This window comes from Martes martes, assembly GCF_963455335.1.
Source record: "Martes martes genome assembly, chromosome: 2".
Lineage (NCBI taxonomy): Eukaryota > Metazoa > Chordata > Mammalia > Carnivora > Mustelidae > Martes > Martes martes.
In genome coordinates this window covers 13982371-14004917 of record NC_137889.1, presented here as the reverse complement: position 1 = coordinate 14004917, position 22547 = coordinate 13982371, and the positions used below count along the sequence as shown (strand labels likewise).

At 43.6% G+C, this 22547-nt stretch overlaps 3 protein-coding genes across 3 annotated transcripts in view; 2 read left to right on the top strand and 1 right to left on the bottom strand.

Annotated features, from left to right (window-relative positions):
- Positions 1-352: 352 nt before the first annotated feature.
- Positions 353-1146, top strand: LOC308338215 (putative claudin-24; the record flags this gene model as incomplete). The annotated part of the gene is made up of 1 exon (XM_080796276.1): positions 353-1146. Exon 1 carries the CDS (start codon positions 484-486, stop codon positions 1144-1146), a length of 663 nt encoding a protein of 220 aa, XP_080652402.1. The 5' UTR covers positions 353-483.
- A 1550-nt stretch (positions 1147-2696) lies between these two features.
- On the top strand, positions 2697-3359 carry LOC308338213 (claudin-22-like; the record flags this gene model as incomplete). Its single annotated transcript, XM_080796274.1, has 1 exon — positions 2697-3359. One exon carries the CDS (start codon positions 2697-2699, stop codon positions 3357-3359), a length of 663 nt encoding a protein of 220 aa, XP_080652400.1.
- A 2835-nt stretch (positions 3360-6194) lies between these two features.
- The window catches only part of WWC2 (WW and C2 domain containing 2), a 203407-nt gene continuing 187054 nt past the window's right edge, over positions 6195-22547 (bottom strand). The window contains exons 22-23 of the mRNA XM_080797731.1: positions 8796-8923; positions 6195-7205 (exon numbers count right to left, since the gene is read on the bottom strand). Coding sequence (XP_080653857.1) covers positions 7139-7205; positions 8796-8923 — 195 coding nt within the window. The 3' untranslated portion in view covers positions 6195-7138. The remainder of the gene's footprint in view (positions 7206-8795; positions 8924-22547) is intronic.

Genomic DNA, 22547 nt, shown 5'->3' with positions numbered 1-22547 from the left:
GGAAACAGTCTGCCTTTCTTTACAAGGCCTCGTTCTGCATCCCTGAGATCTCAGATTCGGCCACTACAATGAGGTCCTGTTGCAGAAAGAGCTGGCCTTTTATCACCACTTAAAATCTAATTAATCCATATTGAAGCACAAAGATTTCTGTTGTACTTTAGGGTGAGGGGTCATAGAGCCCTCTTTGTTCATCCTTAGACTTATAATCATCAAGCGTTGGGGATGTAATTTTACCAAGCAAATTGGAAGGTAACAGATCAAATCCTTATCAGAAAGCCTAACTCATAGTTTTAACAGGGTCCTTCGTCCTTTACATGAAACATTATATTTGAGAAGAACAAAAACGCATTTCAGAGTTTCCCAAGAGTTAATGGCCAAAGCTTATATTCCAGGCAGCGTAGGACCAAGAGCATCACACTCCTGTCAACTACGGAAGACAGTGGCTCCTATAGGGGGGTGGCCCAAGTTGTAAGATCTGTTGGAATGGCTTTCGTCTTTAGAGCAGCAGTGCAACTCATTGGACTTTTATTATCTTTGCTGGGATGGGTTTTATCCGTGATCACCACTTACTTGCCACAGTGGAAAAACCTCAATCTGGACCTAAACGAAATGGAGAACTGGACCATGGGGCTCTGGCAGGCCTGTGTCATCCAAGAGGAGGCGGGGAGACAGTGCAAGGACTTTGACTCCTTCCTGGCTCTGCCTGCCGAACTCCGGATCGCCAGGATTCTCATGTTCCTGTCCAACGGGCTGGGGCTCCTGGGCCTGCTGGTCTCCAGCTTCGGCCTGGACTGCCTGAGGATCGGAGAGACGCGGCGGGGCCACAAGAAGGGGCTGCTGATCCTGGGAGGGATTCTGTTCTGGGCGGCAGGGGTTGCGGCCCTGGCTCCGGTGTCCTGGGTCGCCTACAAGACGGTCCAGGAGTTCTGGGACGAGACCGTGCCAGAGATCGTGCCCAGGTGGGAGTTTGGGGACGCCCTCTTTCTGGGCTGGTTTGCTGGCTTTTCCCTCCTCCTGGGAGGGGGCCTGCTGGACTGTGCAGCCTGCTTCCCCCAGGCCGCCCCAGCTCCGGGCCACTATGCAGTGGCAGAAACACTAACTCAGAGTCCGTACCTGGAAAATGGAATGGCAGACCCGAGAGCGTAAGGCTTTGACGGGACCGGAGAGACACATCTTTCCACATCAACTGTGATGTGGGGTCTACACTAGAAAGGGGTCTTTGTTCTTCAACTAAATCCGTGCTGCTCACATGTTATTAAATAACCACTCTTCTATTCTAGATCTCCCCTGTCCCCCAAAATCTGGAGAGGTAAGAAAGAGGCAAGTCTTGTAACATAAGGAAATTATCATGGTAAGCATTACCTAGGTATGGGCAAAAATAATTTCATCGAGCTGGTTATTTAAATCAAAACGCGGTGGTGGTTGTCTATTGTAATCAGTATTAAGTTTTAATGTGTTAATTTTACATTAGAAAATTTTGGGGTTTTTGTTTTTGCTGGTAGCTGGAAATCACAAGAATTAGTATCTATTTCCTAAAGGAAAACCCAATCTGAAATCCTTTAAACATTCTGCATTAGCAACAGCGCATGCTCAGCCTGTCCTGAAGTGTGATTTCCACAACGATGACTTTGGTCTTCTTTGAACAGAGGTGGTTTTGTGCTTAGGACATTAGCAGGCGCCCGTTGTGACAGAATTTGAAGAGGCTGATGGTTTTCGGTCCTTTATGATACTGTCACACTCAAAATGCTGGCCAGTCTCCTCTCTTGTCTCTTCCTTCCAAAGTTTCAAATCTAAAAGAGATGAGCAATTCCAGACCAGATACTGACAGTTCCCACTTCCCCTAATAAAAGCTTTGCTTTCTTCCGTTAAAAATGATCAGCATGAGGATATTTACTTTAGTGGCGAACTGACAAAAGGTGTTCATTCTGACCTACAAAGTCCTGTTCCTTAACTTTTCTACAATATAGAAAGCAAACTTAAGCAAACAAAACAAAGTGTCCATGCACACGGGCACAGATTTGACAGAAAGGCAGGGAGGGAAGTGTACCTGGTCTTTAGGGCACAGCAAGCATGTGTTATGTCCTATAGGTAGCTCAAGGGTCTTAAAAAAAACAGACCCGACTGAAGGTCTAGAGAGATTTCTGATCAGATCGATGTATTTGGGTAAGAAATATTTTTCTTGAACCTGCTTTTAAAAAGGGACCACATTCAGTATTACCGCGATGTACGTACAGAAATCCAAGTGATAAAGATGGCAAGGTGATAGCTGCAATTAGTAAGGTAGACAGAAAGCCTTGAAGCTGAACCCAAACTGGGCCATTTTGCATTTAGACTTAACTCTTTGACTTGTTAGAAAGGTTGGGAACAACCTGAGAGCCATCTGTACTGTTAACAATGAAAGGGGGATGAGCACTTCCTAAGGTGATCTCAGAGACAAACTGCGACCACAGTCAGCCCCTAGGACGGGATCGTTTGGCCACACCCTGGCATTGTTGCTGGTTGGTGGACTTGTTTCCCTGTCCTTTCCTGAAAGTCAGTCAACACAGAATCAAACAATAGCCACTCTGGCAAGAATCCTCTACACACGATGAAGAAATATTTCCGAGCTCTGCGGAGATAGCATAAGGTGTCACACTTCTCTGCACACCAGTCGGAAGGCAGGAGCTGGCTGGGCTCGGGCTCTGTGGGGCTCAGGGATGGCTTCAGTATTTCGGACCGTGGCACAACTCGCTGGGCTCTCACTCTCTTTGCTGGGATGGGTGTTGTCCTGTCTCACAAACTACCTGCCACAGTGGAAAAACCTCAATCTGGACCTAAACGAAATGGAGAACTGGACCATGGGGCTCTGGCAGGCCTGTGTCATCCAAGAGGAGGCGGGGAGACAGTGCAAGGACTTTGACTCCTTCCTGGCTCTGCCTGCCGAACTCCGGATCGCCAGGATTCTCATGTTCCTGTCCAACGGGCTGGGGCTCCTGGGCCTGCTGGTCTCCAGCTTCGGCCTGGACTGCCTGAGGATCGGAGAGACGCGGCGGGGCCACAAGAAGGGGCTGCTGATCCTGGGAGGGATTCTGTTCTGGGCGGCAGGGGTTGCGGCCCTGGCTCCGGTGTCCTGGGTCGCCTACAAGACGGTCCAGGAGTTCTGGGACGAGACCGTGCCAGAGATCGTGCCCAGGTGGGAGTTTGGGGACGCCCTCTTTCTGGGCTGGTTTGCTGGCTTTTCCCTCCTCCTGGGAGGGGGCCTGCTGGACTGTGCAGCCTGCTTCCCCCAGGCCGCCCCAGCTCCGGGCCACCATGCAGTGGCAGAAACGAGATATCACTGTGAGCACCGGCAGACGAACAAAGCCCATCGGAAAATCTGAGCCAGAAAACATCAGTGGGGTCCATCCGTCACGAGCAGCTCGCTCCTCTCTGGATTTGGTAGATTTCCTGCTGCACAGACACCCATTCACTGTGCTTTCAATTTTCTAAAATGCATTTCCCTGCAGCTATTCGCTTCTTAAATTATCATTTCCTTCTAAGACAGTAAAAACACTTTTATCTTCTATTCTGAGACCAAAACCACTCAAGACTTAATAGTAATCATACTCATTACTGTGGATGAGTTTTCTCCGTTTTAAAATAGATTTCGGTGATTGCACAGAGCTGGTAAATAAAACATTATATTAGCACTTACATATCTTTGAAGGTGTTATTCATAGAGATGAATCGTTTTGGCAACTGCTAATCATTTATTGCTTTCAAGTGTGTAAGATCACCAATTATCTTGAAACTAAAGTCTTGTTGCATACTTATTGAGAAAGGACATTAGATTAGACTAAAAAAAAGCTGGTTCTTTGAAAGCTTGAGAGGAGAGAGACGTGGGATATTTCATCTCCTTTGTAATTGGAGACCTCAGGGCCTCCACGGGGCCTTTTCCAAAAGCCAGCCACATTCCTTCATGCCTTCCTCACCAGCACAGAAGCAGAGGGTGGCAATCTGGTGTTTGGGGAGGTTCACGTACAATATGGGCCCCCAAGTGTGCTTTGGCTTTGGTGACCTGTGCTCTGTGGCAGATGGCTGATGGCCCTGGCTGCCCCGGGCTCTGTGGAGCAGCCACGGTGGGGTGGGGGTGGCGGCGCTGCAGGTCAAGGTCGGGGGTGGGGTGGGGGGGAAGCTCCTGGCTCACCTTGGAGACCCCTTCTTTTACTCGCATGATACAAATAGGCCCTCTTTTTCTATCAGCAATACCTACCGCCCAATCCAGAACCGTTTCCAGCAAACTGCTGGCTTGGGAAGTTCCTCATGATGGATCTGGTATTTGCTCAGTACACGGCTCAGGTAAACTCTTGTTTGCAACAATCAGGGAAATTGAACAGTAAATGACACTGAAATTAAGTATGAAGCAATATGCATCTTTGTTTAAAAAAACAAACAAACCCACTGAACCTTTTTCCACCCACAAACACAGGAAAAGTGCAGAAACCAAAGTTAATCTATGTGATGTATTTGCGTACTTTTACAGAGACAATTAACAGAAACAGAAACATATTCAGAATTTAACCTGATTAAATATTTAGTTCAGTCCTGAGCTTTTGATATTTAATACAATATAGATAAAGTAATAGCAAAAAAAAAAAAGATTTTAGATTTGATTTGCATGCTACAGACAGCTAGATTTTGTTCATTTGGCTAGCAATATGTTTTTTTGTACCTGTAACTTAGATTCTGATATACAAAATTATAATAACATACTGATAATTCAAACTTGAGAACTAAATATTACATTCTTTTTACCCTGTGCAGAATAAATTCTACCTTTAAAAAATAGTATTTATAATATTAAAATTCATATTGTTCATATGGTTTTGTGATCAAGTTATTAAAATGTTTTGTCACTGTGAATCATTTGGGTTAGTACAAATATGACAGAATTGTTAAAAGCTGCCTAAAATACACAACACTATTGCTGATTTTTTAAAAGTGTGGAAAAGGATTATATTAAAATAAGTTCGTTTCTCATGTTAGAAATGAGCAAATTTTGTAAAAGAAAACCCAAATCCTGGTCACCACTGTTGACTACCAGCCTGAGACAGATTTTATTCTTCTTTTATACTTGTCTGGAACTTTTTGTATTACAAAAAGTAAACAGCAAATCTGACGAAGACTTATAAAAGTGTAGATATTCCAATATAGCCTCTTCTATGTCAAACATTTAAAATGGCCAGAACCGAACTATATATTAAACAGAACATAAATAAGACCGTAAATAAATAAATGAAGAAAATAGAATTGTACGGTATAACTACACAAAATTCTATAAACATTTTCACGGTCAAACTAAGACGCTGAAAACAGCTGACCTTCATTTAGCTCTACATTAAATAAACCTCTGTCTTTCACATTTGACCTTGACAAGGATGAATGGTATTCTCTTTCTAGTTCTCCTTAGTCATCTGATAGAATGAACCTCACGGCCTTGAAGGACTGTGTGCAGCCAATTCACAAGGCTGGTTTATGTTCAAAGTCATGTCACATCCGGTTATAGCTTCAGAGACATTTAGATTTAAGTGGTGGGACAATGGAGGAAAAAATAATTGAAGTTCTAGGCTCAGAAATTGCTTAATTTGAATTTTGATTCTGATAAAAGGAACTTTCCAAAATATGTATAATTACTTTTAAGAAACTAAAAATTCCTGCCAGGGATTCTATGTTAGAAATAGAACTTAATATATATATATATACATATATATATTTTAAGGGGTCCATTCCTTGAAGATGATTTTTGCATTTCTTAAAAAAAAAAAGATTTAGTTTGTTACAGAAGACGGCTAGCCAAAAATTGCCTCTTCTACTATAACTGGCTGGATGATAAGTAGGATTTAAATTGCATAAATACTCTTTATTCTAAAAGTCTTTATGTTGGCAGAGCTATAGGGCGGCTTGCTTTCTTTTAAGCCCCTGCTTGGGCTGGGGAGGGGGAGGGGGAGGACACTGGCTGGATGGAGTCCGTTCCTCTGCCTACCTTAGTTCATCTAGAATTGTCCATACTTGGTCCATACTTCAGATTGATAATCTCCCCAGGCACACTCTTCTCTTGGCCTCCTTACCACAAATTACAGATGGGAACCCCTTAGAATGAGAGCTGCAAAATAATTTCTAATGAATGTGAGAAATCGGTTTAATAAAGTTAAAAAAAAATTTTTTTTGGCAACTTTCATTTAAACTTTCATTTAATCAAGATTCCCGTTTCCATGAAGGAGTGCTTGTGTGTGTCCCCGCCACAAGGTGGGTGCTGTCTGTTCTCAGAGGGCCAGCTGCCATGGTCTTGTCGTGGGCGCCACCCTTGGACCTGGGACAGCCACTCAGCAGTGCGAGCTGGAAACCCTGGCTGGAACACGGCTGCAGAGTCCGGGCGTGTTCTGGGCCGTGGGTGCTCGCTGACGAGCTGACTCGAGTGGGTTGAGGGTACCGGGCTCTCTCCTCTCCCCGCCCACCCTTAATGTGACAAATCACAAGGTCTTCCCTGTCATTTGGAGCACTGCTCCTCTGGGTTCTGAGATTCCCACTCAGCATCTGGTTTTCTTTAGACTCCAAGAAAAGGACAAGAATGAAAGTGTTTTCAGGAAATAAGGGCTCCAACACGGGTGATGGCGTGAGCACAACACCTGTTTCGAGCTGGACCCATTGGACTCATATTCGCCTTCAAACCAGGGGTACAAAGATACCACGTGGGCCTGTTGCCATCCTCCTGGTCTGCCCATAAGACAACGAACGAAAAGCCAAGCTCGCCTTCTGCTAAACCGAGTTCTTTCTTGACAGTTGGTTCAACAGGATATACTCTGGGCACCGCCTCTATTCCGTTTGTACAAAACACGGGCTGCTGGCGATTCGTATGTACTGGACGACATTTGTGTACCAGATCATTCCATTTTGGTTACCTGATTTTGTTTTTCTTTTTTAAACATGTAAGAATTACATTCAAGGTACTTTACAAATGAACATGTTGAAAATCTGATGTGAAATGAAAGCTCTTTAAAGAGTGGACAGTTACGTTACAAAAACCACCCCCCCCCCAAAAAAAAACCCCAAACAAATGTTCAGTCTTGTACCCTCCCTAGTTAGTGAAGAGGTGACAGAGTAATTTCTTTAGGGGGTGTGATCATACATCATCAGCCGGCAGGGACGGGATGCTTATCTTCGCTCTGGTGAAGTAGGCAATCTTCTCCCTAGAGTCAGGGGTGAGAAATAAACAGGCCTGAATACAACGTTGAAAATACTCTGAGACCACTGAAAATAGTCCCAAGAACTCCAGCGTGGTCTCTGCCAGCCTGCATAGGTGATCTGTTCCTTAGGCAGAACCCCCTAAAATCAAAATCGTCTCTTCCCCACCCTTTTTTCCCCGTCTTACCCCTTGATGGGAGGCTATAAAGGAGAAGGGCGGCTCGGGCTTACGGTGAATCGAATCGCCTACAGACCAAGGCAGGCACTTCCTTCCTGGATTTCCAGCATCAGACAGTTTCTAACCACTAGGGGGTCAGTTATGAGTGCTTCTAAACCAGGCAGGAGAGGACGCAAGAAGCCCAAAGTCCCAGGGACTTTGTAGGAAAGTTCTACAGGGACCTTGTAGAAAAGTACATGATTCTGGGGAAATTATTTAAGATCAATACCATGCCCAGGTAAGGGACACTTGCTGAGTGATCCCATGACTCCCAAGGAGGGGGAAAGAAGGAATGTAACTATAGCAAAGGCAGAGCTGTCCCAAATCCCGGAGCGGGGATAAAGAGAAACCACCCGAAAGGGAGACGCTGAGAAAGATCGGGCAGAACAGTTTCAGAGGTTAGGAGAGTATTAAAAAAAAAAAAATTATGATTTTTAAGATCGTATAGTTGCCAAACAAAGGAGCAGAATACCCACTTCCGTGCCAGATCTTCACATCACACACAGCCCCCCACCAACACGTATTTCCCGGGGTGTGCGCTGTTGCGCAGGGCATGCTGGTAGCGATAAAGAGGAGAACAACAACAAAACAGAATAAAGCACCAGCCTTCCTTCGAGAAACTAAGAGTCCATGTAGATGGTGGAGGAAGTGTGGCGTCAAGAGCCAAGTGCTGGGGTGGAAAAGCTCTGAAGACTGAGGCCAGGAGAGAGAAGAGAGGGAGCGGCCCAGAACCGCAGGACCCGGACCCAGAGCTGTCTCCGCGGTCGGCGTCCTCTCAGGCGATGGCGCGTGCACGTGACGTCACTACAGGCCGGAAGGAGCCCCGGAAGCGGAAGCCTCGCTGCGCGCGGGGCCTCACAGCCCTGAGTCAGGGGCCATTTTTGACTCCTGATTTCGAACTTCCTTGACAAATCAGAGGACCAGGGAACACGGGGCCCCTGATTCCAGAGGAGACAAGGAGGCAGGGTGAGTGCATGAGTGTGTGTGTGTGTGTGTGTGTGTGTCCCCAGTGCCGGAGGGTGCCCCAGACGCCCCGTACTCCCGGGGAGTATCCCCAACCCTGCACGGAGGGGCCCAAGAACGTCTGTTGAATGAGTGAACAACAAAAGCCCGGAAGATCTGTGTACTTCTGTATTTTTTCAGTGAGATGTGCCAACCGCTTCTTGGGGAGTGGGGGGCACCCCGAGTTCTTAGGAGCCGGGCTTGGAGCGGGTCAGGGCCACTGCCGGGGGAGTCTGTAACCTCACGAAGGAGCAAACGGAAGCATCTACATTCACACGGTAGGAGAGGATCTGGGGACTCCTACGCTAATGCGAACTGGCGGCATAATTCGGATGGTGAGAGGACAAGCCGACGGTGTCGTGAGTGGGGGGTTTACCTGAAGGACTGCACCTGCCGAGGCACCTTCCGGCTCTGCTCCCGCAGCCGGCACACGTCCTTGGAGACTTGCCGCATCAATTTCTCTGCATTCAAACCTTGCTTCTGCTCTTCTTTTGACTGTTCAGCCTGGCAAAGGAAATCAAAACACAAAACCCCAAAAAGCACTAATTAGAAAGCTCCGAAGACGTGCTCTAAGGCTTGGGAGCCTGGGTCCTGAGCAGGGAGCGGAGTGTGGGCAGTGGGCGGGGAGGGGGTGCCGTGAGGAGGAGCGGGGTGGGAGCGGTGGTGTCTCTCTCCGCTCACCAGCGGGGGGCGACAGTCGGGTGCCCTTCTCACGGGGCTGGGGCTGTGGTGCAGTAGCTGACTGCTGCAAGTTTATTTCACTGCATTTCAAAAATCTTAGTACATGGGTAATATGTGATCATTTTAGTACGTCTGGAAAACCTAAGAATCCTCAAAAAAAGAAATGAAAAACTACTTACAGCACTGTGACCAAGAAATATGTCCTAACATTTCAACATCTGATTTATCTTTTCAAACTTTTTTCTATCTTAGCCTAATTTTAAAAGCAGTTTATTGAAGTAGAATTCACATACCAGGTTATCTTCTTTTACTTAGTCATAAGCACTTAAGATTCTTACATGTGTTTCCATGGCTTGATTGCTTTTTTTTCCTTTTTGTAGCACTGAATAATATTCCATTGTTTACAAGTACCACAGTTTACTTATCCATTACTCACTGAAGGCTATCATGGCTACTCCCAAGTTTTGGCAATTACAAGGAAAGATGCCATAACATCCATGTCCATAACTTTTTAGCTCCTTTGGGTAAATACCAACAAGTGTGAGTCCTAGATCATGTGGCAAGAGTGTGTTTATTTACTTTTGTAAGAAAAATGTTAACCTGTGTCTTACACTTAATGCAATATTATATGTCAATTACATCTCAACACAGCTGGGGAAAAGAAGAATTGGAAAAAAAAAAAGTCATACTGTATCCAGAATGGCTGTACTATTGCATTCCCACCAGCAATGAACAAGAGCTCTTGCTGTGCTACCTATGTGCCAGCATTTCGTGTTGTCAATGAAGCATCAGTTTTTAAGTTTGGCCATTCTAACAGGTATGTGTTGGTAGTTCACTGTTGTTTCAATTTGCAGTTCCCTAATGACATATGATGTGTAGCGCCTCTTAATAAGCTTCTTTACTATCCGTATATCTTTTTGGTGAGGTGTCTGTTTAGGTGTTTGGTCTACTTTTCAGTTGGGTTGTTCATTGTCTTATTGTTGAGTTTTAAGAGTTCTTTGTATATTTTGGATAGCAGTCTTTTATCTACATTCCTTTACAGTTTTGTATTTAGGCCTACAATCCATTTTTAGTTAATTTTTGCTAAGTGTGTAAAGTCCGTGTCTAGATTTTTTTTTTTTTTTGGTATGTGGATGTCCAAGTGTTCCATTTTGTTGAAAAGATTCTCTTGTTCCATTGTATTGTTTTCACTCCTCTGTCCAAAGTCAGTTGACTCTGTATTTGTATGGGTCTGTTTTTGGGCTCTCTATGATCCTCCATTGATCTATCTATTCTTTCAATACCACACTGCCTTGATTACTGTTGCTTTACAGTAAGTCCTGATGTTGGGTAGTGTTAGTCCTCCAACTTTGTCTCCTTCAATATCGTGTTGGCTATCATCTGTCTTTTGTCTCTCTGTATAAACTTCAGAGCCAATTTGTCTAAGTCTACAATATAATTTGCTAGGGTTTTTGACTGGGATTGCATTATCTATAGGTCAATTTGGGAAGAACTAACATCTATTTTTCCTTTTTTTAAAAAGTACATTCTATGCCCAGTGGGGATCTTGAACTCACGATCTTGAGATCAAGACCTGCGCTGAGATCAAGAGTTGGATGCTTAGCGAACCGAGCCACCCAGGCGCCCTGGGAAGAACTAACATCTTGACAATATTAAGTCTTCCTATCCATGAACATGGACTATCTCTCCGTTTACTTAGTTCTTTGATTTTATCCATCAGGTTTTGTATTTTTCCTCATTTAAATCCTATACATATTTTGTTAGATATATAATTGTTTCATTTTGGTGGAATGCTAACTGTGTGGTGTTTTTAATTTCAAATTCCACTTGTTCTATAGAATACAGAAAAGCAGTTGACTTTATATATTAACCTTGTATCCTGCAACCTTGCTATTGACTTTCCTGTTTTTGATGTCATTGATTTCTGTTCTAATTTATATTTCCTTTCTTCTGATTGCGTTGGATTTAATTTACTCTTTGTTTTTTAGTTTCCTAAGGCAGAAGCTTATTGACTCTAAATCATCTTTTCTAGTATATACATTCACTATTTATAAGTTTCCTTCTAAGCACTGCTTTTGCTGCATCCCACAAAGTTTGATAAGTTGGCTTTTCACTTTTGTTTAGTTCAAAATGTGTTTTCTCTTGAGATTCCTTTTTCTGACCCATGTGTTATTTAACAATGTGTTGTAAGGTCTCCAAGAGCTTTGGGATTTTCCAGCTATCTCTGTTATTGATTTCTAGTTTTATTCCATTGTGGTCTGAAAGTAGATACTACATGATTTGTATTCTTTAATATTTTTAAGTTGTATTTTATGGCATAAAACATGGGTCTTTCTTGGTGAATGTTCCATGTGACCTGGAGAAGAATGAATTCTGCTGTTGTTGGATAAAGTAGTCTAGGGATGTCAGTTATATCTAATTAATTAACAGTGTGGTTGGATTCAACTATGTCTTTGCTGATTTTCTGCCTTTGGGATCTGTCCATTTCGGACCAAGGGCTGTTGAGGTTTCCAGCTGTAAGAGTGGATCTACCTATTTCTCCTTGCAGATATATCAGTTTTTGCCTCACATATTTTGATGCTGTGTTAATAGGTGTGTACATATTAAGGACTGTTATCTCTTCTTGGAAAACTGAGTCCTTTATCATTATGTAATGTCCTTCATTATATCAGACAACTTTTATGCTCAGCTGTCTGCTCTTTCTCAGATTAATATAGCTACTCCCACTTTGTTTTGATTAGTGTTAGCATGGTATATTTTTCTCTAACCTTTTACTTTTAGTCTATATGTGTTTTATATGTAAAATGGGTTTCTTGTAGACAAACGTACAGTCAGGTCTTGCCATTTATTAAACTCTGACAATCCTTTGAATTCGTAAATTCAGATCATTAATGTTTAAAGTGATTATTGAGGGGCACCTGGCTGGCTCAGTCAGTAGAGCATGGGACTCTTAATCTTGGGGTTGTGAGTTGGAGTCCCACATTGAGTGCAGAGATTACTTAAAGTCTTTAAAAAAATAAAGTGATTACTGATATGGCTGGAATGATATCTATCATATTTATTATTGTTTTGCCATTGCTCTTGTTCCGTTTCTGTTTTTGCCTTCTACTCTTGTGCTGCCTTTTGTGGTTTTAATTGAGCATCCTATATACGATTTTCTCTCCTTTCTTAGCATACCAATTATACTTCTAAAAACATTTTTAAGTGGTTGTCCAATTATTTTGCAATATGCAAAACACCACAGTAATTTACGGGCAGTGCAAGTACCATATAATAAAATATTCCTAATCTCTCCCTGTTGTCCCTTGTGTCACTGCTGTCATTTATTTCACTTACACACAAGCATATATATATATGTCAAATCCATAGTTGCTATTATTATTCTGAATTGTTATGTTAGATTAATTAAGAATAAGAAAAATAGGGGCGCCTGGGTGGCTCAGTGGGTTAAAGCCTCTGCCTTCGGCTTGGGTCATGGTCCCAGGGTCCTGGGATCGAGCCCCGCATTGGGCTCTCTGCTCAGCGGGGAGCCTGCTTCCCCCTCTCTCTCTGCCTGCCTCTCTGCCTACTTGTGATCTCTCTGTCAAATACATAAATAAATAAAATCTTTAAAAAAGGGGCGCCTGGGTGGCTCAGTGTGTTAAAGCCTCTGCCTTTGGCTCAGGTCATGATTCCAGGGTCCTGGGATCGAGCCCCGCATCAGGCTCTCTGCTCAGCAGGGAGCCTGCTTCTTCCTCTCTCTCTGCCTGCCTCTCTGCCTGCTTGTGATCTCTACCTGTCAAATAAATAAATAAAATCTTTAAAAAAAAATCTTAAAAAAAAAAGAAGAAAAATGAAAGTTTTAACTTTACCATCACTAACTCCTTTAGTGCTCTCCCTTTCTTTATGTAGATCCTAGTTTCTGGCCTGTACTATTTTCCTACTCTCAGAAAAGCTTCTGCTAACATTTCTTGCTAGGCAGATCTGACAACAAATTCTCTCAATTTTCATTTGCCTGAGAAAGTACTTCTGCAGTTCTGAGGGATAATTTTGTAGGGTATAGAATTCTCAGCTGGTGTCCCCCCCCCACCCCTCTTGACACCTTAAATATATCACTCCACTCTCCTTGCTTGCATGGCTTTGGAGAAATCAGATGTAATTATTCTCTTTGCTCCTGCAGAAGTTACTCTGGCCTCTTTCAAGAATTTTCCTGTATTTTTGATTCTCTGCAGTTTGAATGTGATGTGCCCAGGTATAGGGTTTTTTGGTTTGTTTGTTTTGCATTTATCCTAGGTGGTAGTCTCTGAGCTTCCTAGACCTGCAGTTTCATATCTGACATTAATTTGGACAACTTCTCAATCATCATGCTTTAAATATTTTTCCATTTTTCTCTTTCTTGTGCTGGTGTTTCCACCATTATGTGTAAGTACACCTTTTGTACTTTTTCCACAGTTCTCATATATTCTATCCCTTTTCACCCCCCTGAGTCTTTTCTCTCTTTGATTTTCAGTTTTGAAAGTTTCTACTGACATTTCCTCAAGCTCAGAGATTGTTTCTTTAGCCATATCTAGTCTGTGAACAAGCCCATCAAAGGCATCCTTCATTTCCTTCAGTGCTTTTGATGTCTGGTATTTTTTAAAATTATTTCTTAGAATTTCCTTTTTTCTTTCAGCTTATATTGACCACCTATTCTTGCACGTTGTCTGCTTTTCCCATTAGAGGCCTTAGTGCACGAGTCATAGTTGTTTAAATTCCTGGTCTCCTAATCCCAACATTCCTGCCATGTCTAGGTCTGGTTCTGATGTTTTTTTCTGTCTCTTCTTTCAGTAGGGTGATTTTATGTTGAAGGCCAGACAGACATAATGTGGTGAATGGAACGCTGTAAGCAGATCTTTAGTAATGAAGCGGAGGTATGGGGGAACAGGAAGTCTTTTATAGTCTTCTGATTAGGCCTCAGTCTTTCGGGGAGCCTGTGCCCCCAACTGAGAATTTCACAAGTGTTTCTCAGTTCCCCCACACCCTATTTAGGTAAGACAGGATGGCTGGAGTGGGTATTTACCTTCTCCCAAGTTGGTTAGGCTCTCAGAAAACCTTTGTAGGTTAGACTCTAGTAAAACAGTTGCTCCTGAGGGCAGCTCTTGTTAACAGAATGCTCTGGTGTATTTCAGCATGGTCATTTTTTTTTTTCCCTCTCCCTGCTGGAAGCACAGGAAATTTTCTTTTCTGATATTCACTAAGAGGACCTGGTAGAGCTACATGAGAATTCACAGAAGTGTTGGGGCTTCCCATGGCCAGTCCCCGGGAGTTTTCAACTCTTAGGCTTGTCTACATGGAACCTCCAGGATTCATCAACTACAGTTTAGGTTCTCCTACCTCAGCACTGGTTCCTCCAGAGTTTCTGCTCTGGTGAGTTAATCATTTTCTGTGCTGCCTATTTCTCCAGTTTGGGGGGCAGTGTTTTAACCTATGACATCGTTTTCCTGACAGATCTAAGAGTTGTTTGTTTTTCAGTTTGTTCATCATCTTTCCTTGTTGTTAAGGCAAAATACTGATTTCCTTGTAGGCCAGACCAGGAAACGGAAGTCCATAACTTTTTTTCTTTTTATGTTAAGTTAGCAAGCATACAGTACACTGTGAATTTTGATGTAGTGTTCAAGGATTCATTAGTTGCATGTAACACCCAGTGCTCATCACAACACATGCCCTCCTTAATACCCATCACCGAGCTACCCCATTCCCAACACCCCCACCCCTCTGAAACCCTCAGTTTTTTTTCCCAGAGTCTGTAGTCTCTCATGGTTTGTCTTTTTAATTCCTCACCCACCTTCAGTCTTCCCTTCATTCCCCTATTGTCATCCTTCGTTCTATTCCTTATGTTCTATATATGAGTGAAACCATATAATTAACTTTCACTGTTTGACTTACTTCACTTAGCATAATCCCGTCCAGTTCCATCCATGTTGATGCAAATGGTGGGTATTCATCTTTTCTGATGGCTGAGTAATATTCCATTTTATCTATGAACCACATCTTCTTTATCCATTCTTCTGTTGAAAGACCTCTTGGTTTCTTCCACAGGTGGACATTGCTGCTATGAACATTGGGGTGCATGTGCCCCTTCTTTTCACTACATCTGTTTCTTTAGGGTAAATACCCAGTAGTGCAATTGCTGGATTGTAGGATAGCTCTATTTTTAACTTTTTGAGGAACCTCCATACTGTTTTCCAAAGTGGCTGTACCAGCTTGCATTCCCACCAACAGTGTGAGGGGGTTCCCTTTTCTTCACATCCTCATCAACATTTGTTGTTTTCTGCCTTGTTAATTTTTGCCATTCTAACTGGCGTAAGGTGGTATCCCACTGTGGTTTTGATTTAAATTTCCCTGATGGCTAATGATGTTGAAAATTTTTTCAGTGTGTCTGTTAGCCATTTGTATGTCTTCTTTGGAGAAGTGTCTGGTCATATCTTCTGTCCATTTTTTGACTTTTTTTTTTGGGGGGGGGTGTTGAGTTTGAGAAGTTCTTTATAGGTCTTGGATACCAGTATAGCTTTTTAATAGTTTGATAACATCCTTTAATAGCTATGCATAATTATTTAATTAACTTTCTAGAATCACATCGTTTAATGATTTCCATCCTGCAATGGTCACTGAAAGTGGGAATTAGCATTTAAACACCTAGATAAATGCACATTTGGTTACATTAGATTTAGAGGGGTTAAAAGCAGGCATGTCCTGTGTATTTTGCAAATTATCCACAATAAGAGTATATCCACAATCATAGCTACATCTATGTCTGTACAGAATTCTGCATTTGTATTACCCCACTATCGGAGAAAATAATCGCAATTTTGTTTAATCTGACTTAAAGCTTAAAAACACATCTAGAAGGACAGTTCCTTGGCTACAGAAGTGAACTGTGAATCGGAAATGAGGCTTAGGTATAAATGTGCTGTTACTCTTCATTCCTTCATATTTGGAAATTATGTGACTCATCCATGATGAGGAAACCGACCTCCACAAAGGCACTGACTCCCTCTTTCAGGTAAAGCTAAGAGGCTGCTTGGTTGTTAATTTAGGGTTTTGGCCAATGGTTCGCCTTGGGATCTGAGCTGTTTACACGGGTCCCTAAGCTTCAGAAGGGCAAAGACTGCATCTTTTTGTTTGTTTTTACATCTGTTTAACATAATTTATAGAGGTTCAAGTGCACAATAAACATTTTTAAGCCTGTGGTTTTTTTTTTTTTTTTTTTTTTTTTTTTGAAAACTGCCTCTATTTGCAGAAGCTGCTTGTGATGTGTTATAACATGAATTATATGAAGTCAAAGGCCGGAGACCTCACACTACCTATGTACTTAATGAAGGGAAGTGACATCTCGAAGCAGTCTTGTCAATGCATACTTAAAAACAGTAGTTATCCTCACCTGAGAGAAACAGAAATCTAATTTAAGTTACTTTGAGTCTGGGGAAAGAGTGAGATCTTATAAATATGTGAATTGGTTTTTGGCATTTGTTTGGGAAGCTGCTTTAAAAAAAGGAATTCGAAACAGAATTTTTGGTGGTGAACCAGGGTAGCTTCCCTCTTCACCTTCCCTCCTAATCCTCCCCAGGGTGCTGGGGGAACCAAGCCAGCTAAGCTCTAGGAAGCTCCCTTTGCTGGACTGACTCCAAGTCGTTGCTCTGACTCCAAGAGAAACCACCGTCCCTTTCATCCTTCACAAGATGCACTGCGAGGGGGTTTATCCAGATTTGGGTCTGGGGCTCTTCTTGGCATGTTTACCAAGTATCAGCCGTTTTCACAATGAGACCCGTGGGCAGCATGGGAACGAGAGGTTCTTTCCAAGGCTCCCTTAACCTGCCTCCCTTTTGGAAGTGGCTTTAGGGTGGGGTCTGGTCTGCCCTCCTCGGTGCCACACTCCCCAGTGCCTCCCCCCCGCCGGCACCCAGTGGGAGTGCTGCGGACACAGGCTGAAAGAATGAGCATGCGTCTATGGGAAGAACAGGTTTTTAGATGACGATCTTTTTAAATTTTATTTTTATTTTTATTTTTTTTAAGATATTTATTTATTTATTTGACAGAAAGACAGTGAGAGAGGGAACACAAGCAGGGAGAGTGGGAGAGGGAGAAGTAGGCTTCCCGTCGAGCAGGGAGCCCAATGTGGGGCTGGATCCCAGGACCTTGGGATCATGACCCGAACTGAAGGCAGACACTTAACGACCCAGGTGCCCCTAGATGACAATCTTTTTAAGATTAATGTGCTTCAGTAACTCTCAAAAGATTTAGAACAGCCTTGGGTTTTTTCCAATGGTGACTGACTCCCGACAAAGTTCTCCGGAAGGCCAGAAAATAAAGACTGATGGATTTAGATTCAGAGCTGAGCAAACATCAGAACTTCTCTCACTTGAAAGGTGTTCAAAAGACAAACGATAGAGCGCACAAAACCATTTGTAACTCAAGTAACAGATACGTGTAGAAAGAGGCCTTTCAAAGAGAAAAATAAGACATAACAGAAACAAGGGCCCTGGGTATGAGAGGCATCTCACAGAATAAACACAAATGGCAAATAAACACATCTCCTCAAAGTGACACCACTGTCACCTACCAGACTGGGAACATTGAAGGGAAGTGCAAGGGACAGCACATGTCCCAATGCCTGAGCCACCGGAGGGGAGAGGACTGTGCTACTGCTGCCAGGAGGAAGCATCTAGAGTCCCATCTGCTCTCCTCCCCAGGCGAGGGATGATTCTGGGCGTTGGGGGAGGGGAGTTAGGGGCCAGGGAGACTCAGGTCATGTGGGAAGCCCCTGCCCCGACCACTGGTCAGCCTCTCTCCTCATGGCCTCCCAAGTGCTGTGCTCCACTAACACCATATGAAATGTAGCCCTGCTTACTGCGGGCCACTGGTCATGGTGGTGGCAGCTGGAGCTGTAAAGGAAATGGCAAAATATAGAATGTCGGTGTTTGTTGGTAGCTTAGAGCAAAGTCTAAGACAGAGATCGACTCATGCCAGAAGTCAGCACTGGCACAAAGAGAGGGAAGAAAAAACAGCTTTGCTAAGGGTGGTCCCCTGCAGCCTACAATCTAAATTGACTGGACAGTCCCATCATTGAGATCCTTCTGGACTTGAAAGAGCCAAGTCTTTCAGTTAGAAACTTTGGAAGGAGAGAAGACTGGCGCCGGCAAAAAGGGAATAAGGATCTTGTCTTCCCATACGCACCCGATGCTTCAGATTCTGCCAAGGCCAGAAAGGGAAAGAACAAGGTTTTAGCCTTATAAGACATAATAGGGATGAGACCTTTGCCCATGGTTGGTTCAAAGCCAAGCTGACAGGACCAGCAACTCTACTCCGAGGCATTACGCTTTGGAAACACTACTGAATCCAGAACGGTGTCCCAAAATGTACAGGAATGCTCATTTCCACATTGTCCAATAACTGAAAGTTTGGGAAACTCTCATTAGGATAAATAATTATATATCTACACAGGTGAATGCCTTAAAAATAATGAAGTACAGCAACATTTACTACATTGGAAAGCTGTTCTTCATATAAGAACACAGAATTAGGTGCGGGGAGAAAACCAAGTTTTGCGACAGTTCGTCTGTGTGATCCTATTTTTGTGTAACCCTTCCAAATTAACACACACACACACACACATACACACACACACGGCATAAGAAAGAGCTGGAAGGACAAGTGCCAAGAGGAATGGGACTTCAAGGAGGCATCGCTGCTTTCTGCTTTATACAGTTCTGTATTATTTGGATTTGAACAATCAGCATATGTTAATCTTTTAGCTAAAGAAAATCTTTTTGAATTTTAAAATACTCTCAAAGCTCAAGTGCACTAAAGCATTGTGAATTTAAAAACAAAAATGCTGTGGCACTTTTCGGAAAGATGAGATTTTAAATTTACTTATCCAGCAAGTGCTTATTCAGAATCAATCACACTCACACCACTTTATGGAAAGTTAACTATCCTGCGAAAGGGCATTTCTAGTACTTTGCTAATCATAATCCCTTGCAGTTAACTTCTGACTTTTTTCACCACAAAGGATCCTTTTCCAGATATTTTTTACTGCCCCACTTTTCTCTCCTTATTTTGAAAGATTCTGTTTAGAAAAGCTGCCTTTACTGGCTCTGTACTAATTCTCTCTTGATTATTTTGCAATTGGTGAGACAGTTTAGCTGTCACTCGGAGCTTCTGGTTTGATGTACCTCGAAATCAAAGAGGACAAATGCGATCTTTTAGTTACTAGGTCAAGTCTTGTCCTGAGCAAACAGATACTTTTTCATGAGGTCCCAGAGAAGGAACTACTGACTTGGTAAACAGGAACAAATGACTTCTCCGGTGATGCCGTCTATCAAATTGGTAAACTAGTAAGCAGACAGAAGTACTGTTGCTATCCTAATTCTTGGCAACACAAAATATGAATAAACCAATCTTCTTTTTTTAAAAAAAAGTTTATTTTTCTATTTATTTATTTATTTTTTATTATTTTTTAAAAAGATTTTATTTATTTATTTGATAGAGATCTCAAGTAGGCAGAGAGGCATGCAGAGAGAGAGGAAGGGAAGCAGGCTACCTGCTGAGCAGAGAGCCTCATTCAGGGCTCGATCCCAGGACCTTGGGACCACGACCGGAGCTGAAGGCAGAGGCTTTAACCCACTGAGCCACCCAGGCACCCCTGAATAAACCAATCTTAAAACAGTTGTTTGCTTACTGACTTAAACAATGGAGATTTGGAAAGGCCAGAGAAAGAAGATACATGCTGGATATACCTAGGTAAGAAAATCTGGGCCAGTTTCTCTGAGATGTGTTTTATCAGATGAGAATTACAACAGGCTCCCTGGGTCCTATCCCACCTTCAGTCACCTTCCACAGAAATGCTACGGTGGGGGTCTGTTTTACCCTCTGTGGAAGAGCACTAGTGAGCCGGTCCCTCTAAATAAGGTGGATGGCTACTGCCTTTCCAGAATGTTTTTAGGCACTGCAAAATCACTTTGAAATCTGGTTTTGTTCTGGGCAAAACAAGACTGATCATGGAACGTCTTCCTTTTCCCCACTGAGTAAGTGACTACTTCTCTGGAAACTACTACATTTGTCTGTGTGATTATATCTGTACCTACAGATCTGTATCTTCCTCTCAAATCTGGGTGACCAAATACATCACAAAAGTTTTGTCAGCTGTGAATAGTCAAGAGGAGCCAACTTCCCTGCGGTTAAACCTCCCTGCTGAGTACTTCACTGTAATCAGTAAGATTTATTTAGTTGAATGAGGTGTATTGGTGTCTTTGACACACGATTTTCTTAGCATATTCTAGCTTTAAATGGTAACATCTGTATTATTTTAAGCTTTAAAAAAGGCTAGCATCGCAGAACTTTGGTGTTTTGACAGTGAAACACTCTGAGGAAGAGAAAGAAATTTCTTCTCTGGAAGCAACATTAGGCTCCTTTGGAAAAATACCAACCCAACCCTTCCTCAGCACTCGCCTCCCCTTCTCACCCAATAAGTCATGATAAGCTGCTTGGTTTACAGGATCGGAAACCACTTTTTGCGCCCCAGATTCCAGAAGAGTGTGACTATCCTTTATTTTACGCGGTGGGTGCCTGACCTGCAGAAAGTGCCAGTGATTTACTTACAGCCACACTGAGAAGCCTAACGGAAGAAGGAACATGATCCGGTCCGAATTCAGATCCTACGTTTCTTGCTCTGCTTTCTGAGGGGCTGTACGATACACGAAGCCCCTAGCTCTGATTCGGTTTTTATTCTGAGCTACAAAACCCACCTCCCACCACAAAGGAGGAAGGTTATGGAGTGCGACCCCGAGAGCCGGCAGCTTTCTGGACCAGGGAGGCAAATTCAGGATCTGCGGCTGCCTTCAATTAACTGCTTCTCTGGGAGCTGTATTTTTTATGGCAATCGGCAGGCTCTTTGCTCAGTGTTAGGCACTTTATGAGCGTGCTGCTGAAAACCCCACAAAGCCCCACTACTTCAGGGAAGCGGTGGGAATCCAAGGGCAGCGTGCGTGCGTGTGTGCTGGTGTGTCTGCGTGTGTACAAAGAAGTGGATGGGACAGGAGGAGCAAGCAGGAGAGAGGAGCCCATAGCGGTTACAGCGTTTGTGGCCGTAATGAAACGCACACCGTTGAAATCGTCTGTTTTCGCAGACGGGAAACTCGGGAACCAGACGGCTGGTTTTACGATGGTATGAATGCACTTGGCTTTGAGAGCTCCGCCCTCCCAGCCGCTTGAGACAACAGCCGCCCTTAGGCAGAAGGAAGAAAAGATGCAGGGACGGCGGGCTTAGCGCAGCTCCCACATTTTGGTACGAGTGCTGCTCTACTGGCCTATGGAAGACCCAACCGCGGATGCTTTAGATGGAAAAGGCTCAGGGAATCACATCTCACCTCGGACTGCAGGATTCTCCAAGGATAGCAAGTGCCCTAATGGCTTGGCTGCTGGACCACACAGCCTTCAAGTTCTGTGTATTTCTCCGCATCTTGACTTAAACCGAAAGCGAATTAGATCTGATTTCAAACAGATCACAGATTTTGCAACTGCAAGGGATCTCGGGGGTCATCTAATCCAATCCTCTTATTTTGTAGATTAAATAGGTAAAACCTTATTTGAGCACGGAAAGTACCGAAGCTGCACATATGCCCATTTTTATGGCATTTTATAAGGCTGATTTGTCCTTTGTTTGGTAGACGAGGAAGGAAGGAGCTGTGACGGGAAGGAAGGGGGAGGGCAATGAGAACAGAGCTGGCAAAGAGCCTGCAGCGCCCATCCCGCCGTGCTCCCGGGCCTTTGGGCCTTTGCTGGTACAGTCACTCTCTTCCTTCACACTTACACCCTCAACTAGCACCTCCAGTGTCTACCAAAGACTTTCTCACCAGGTATCGTCAGGCGGGGCAGAGTTCGGCCCTGTACTGTGCACACAAATACAGCATTTGGTTTATATGTGCATCAGCTCTAACAAAGGAGTTCATACTGAGCTGTTAATAGCGTCCCCATAGGACGTTCATGGTAACAACCCAGGAAAATGGTAACAATGGTATGGAAACTTGAATAAAATTATGAAGACAACCACCTCAGCTCTTAATGACCTTAATTATTTAGCTACACCTTCATGTTTAGCCAATGCTGCAATTTTCTTGATGAGAACTGGAAAACGAGATGCTCCCTCAGAATCAGATGCCCCTGACAGGTCAGCCCAGACCCTCCCCTTTCAGCTGCCCTTGTGGTCATCAGCTCTCTGGGAGCCTGGGGGACTTCACAAAGGCACACCCAGGGTCTCCCTGCATATCCCTTCTCTGAGCCTCCAGGCCCTGCCGTAGGGTCTCCTGTTGAAGCCACATGTGCCGTGGGATCGCCTGGTACCGACAGGTGCCCCTGGTAGAACGATTCTTTTCTCCTGCTCCCAGAGGACGCCTGTGAGATGCAGTGTGCATGGCTCCCATGTGCCGGCCCT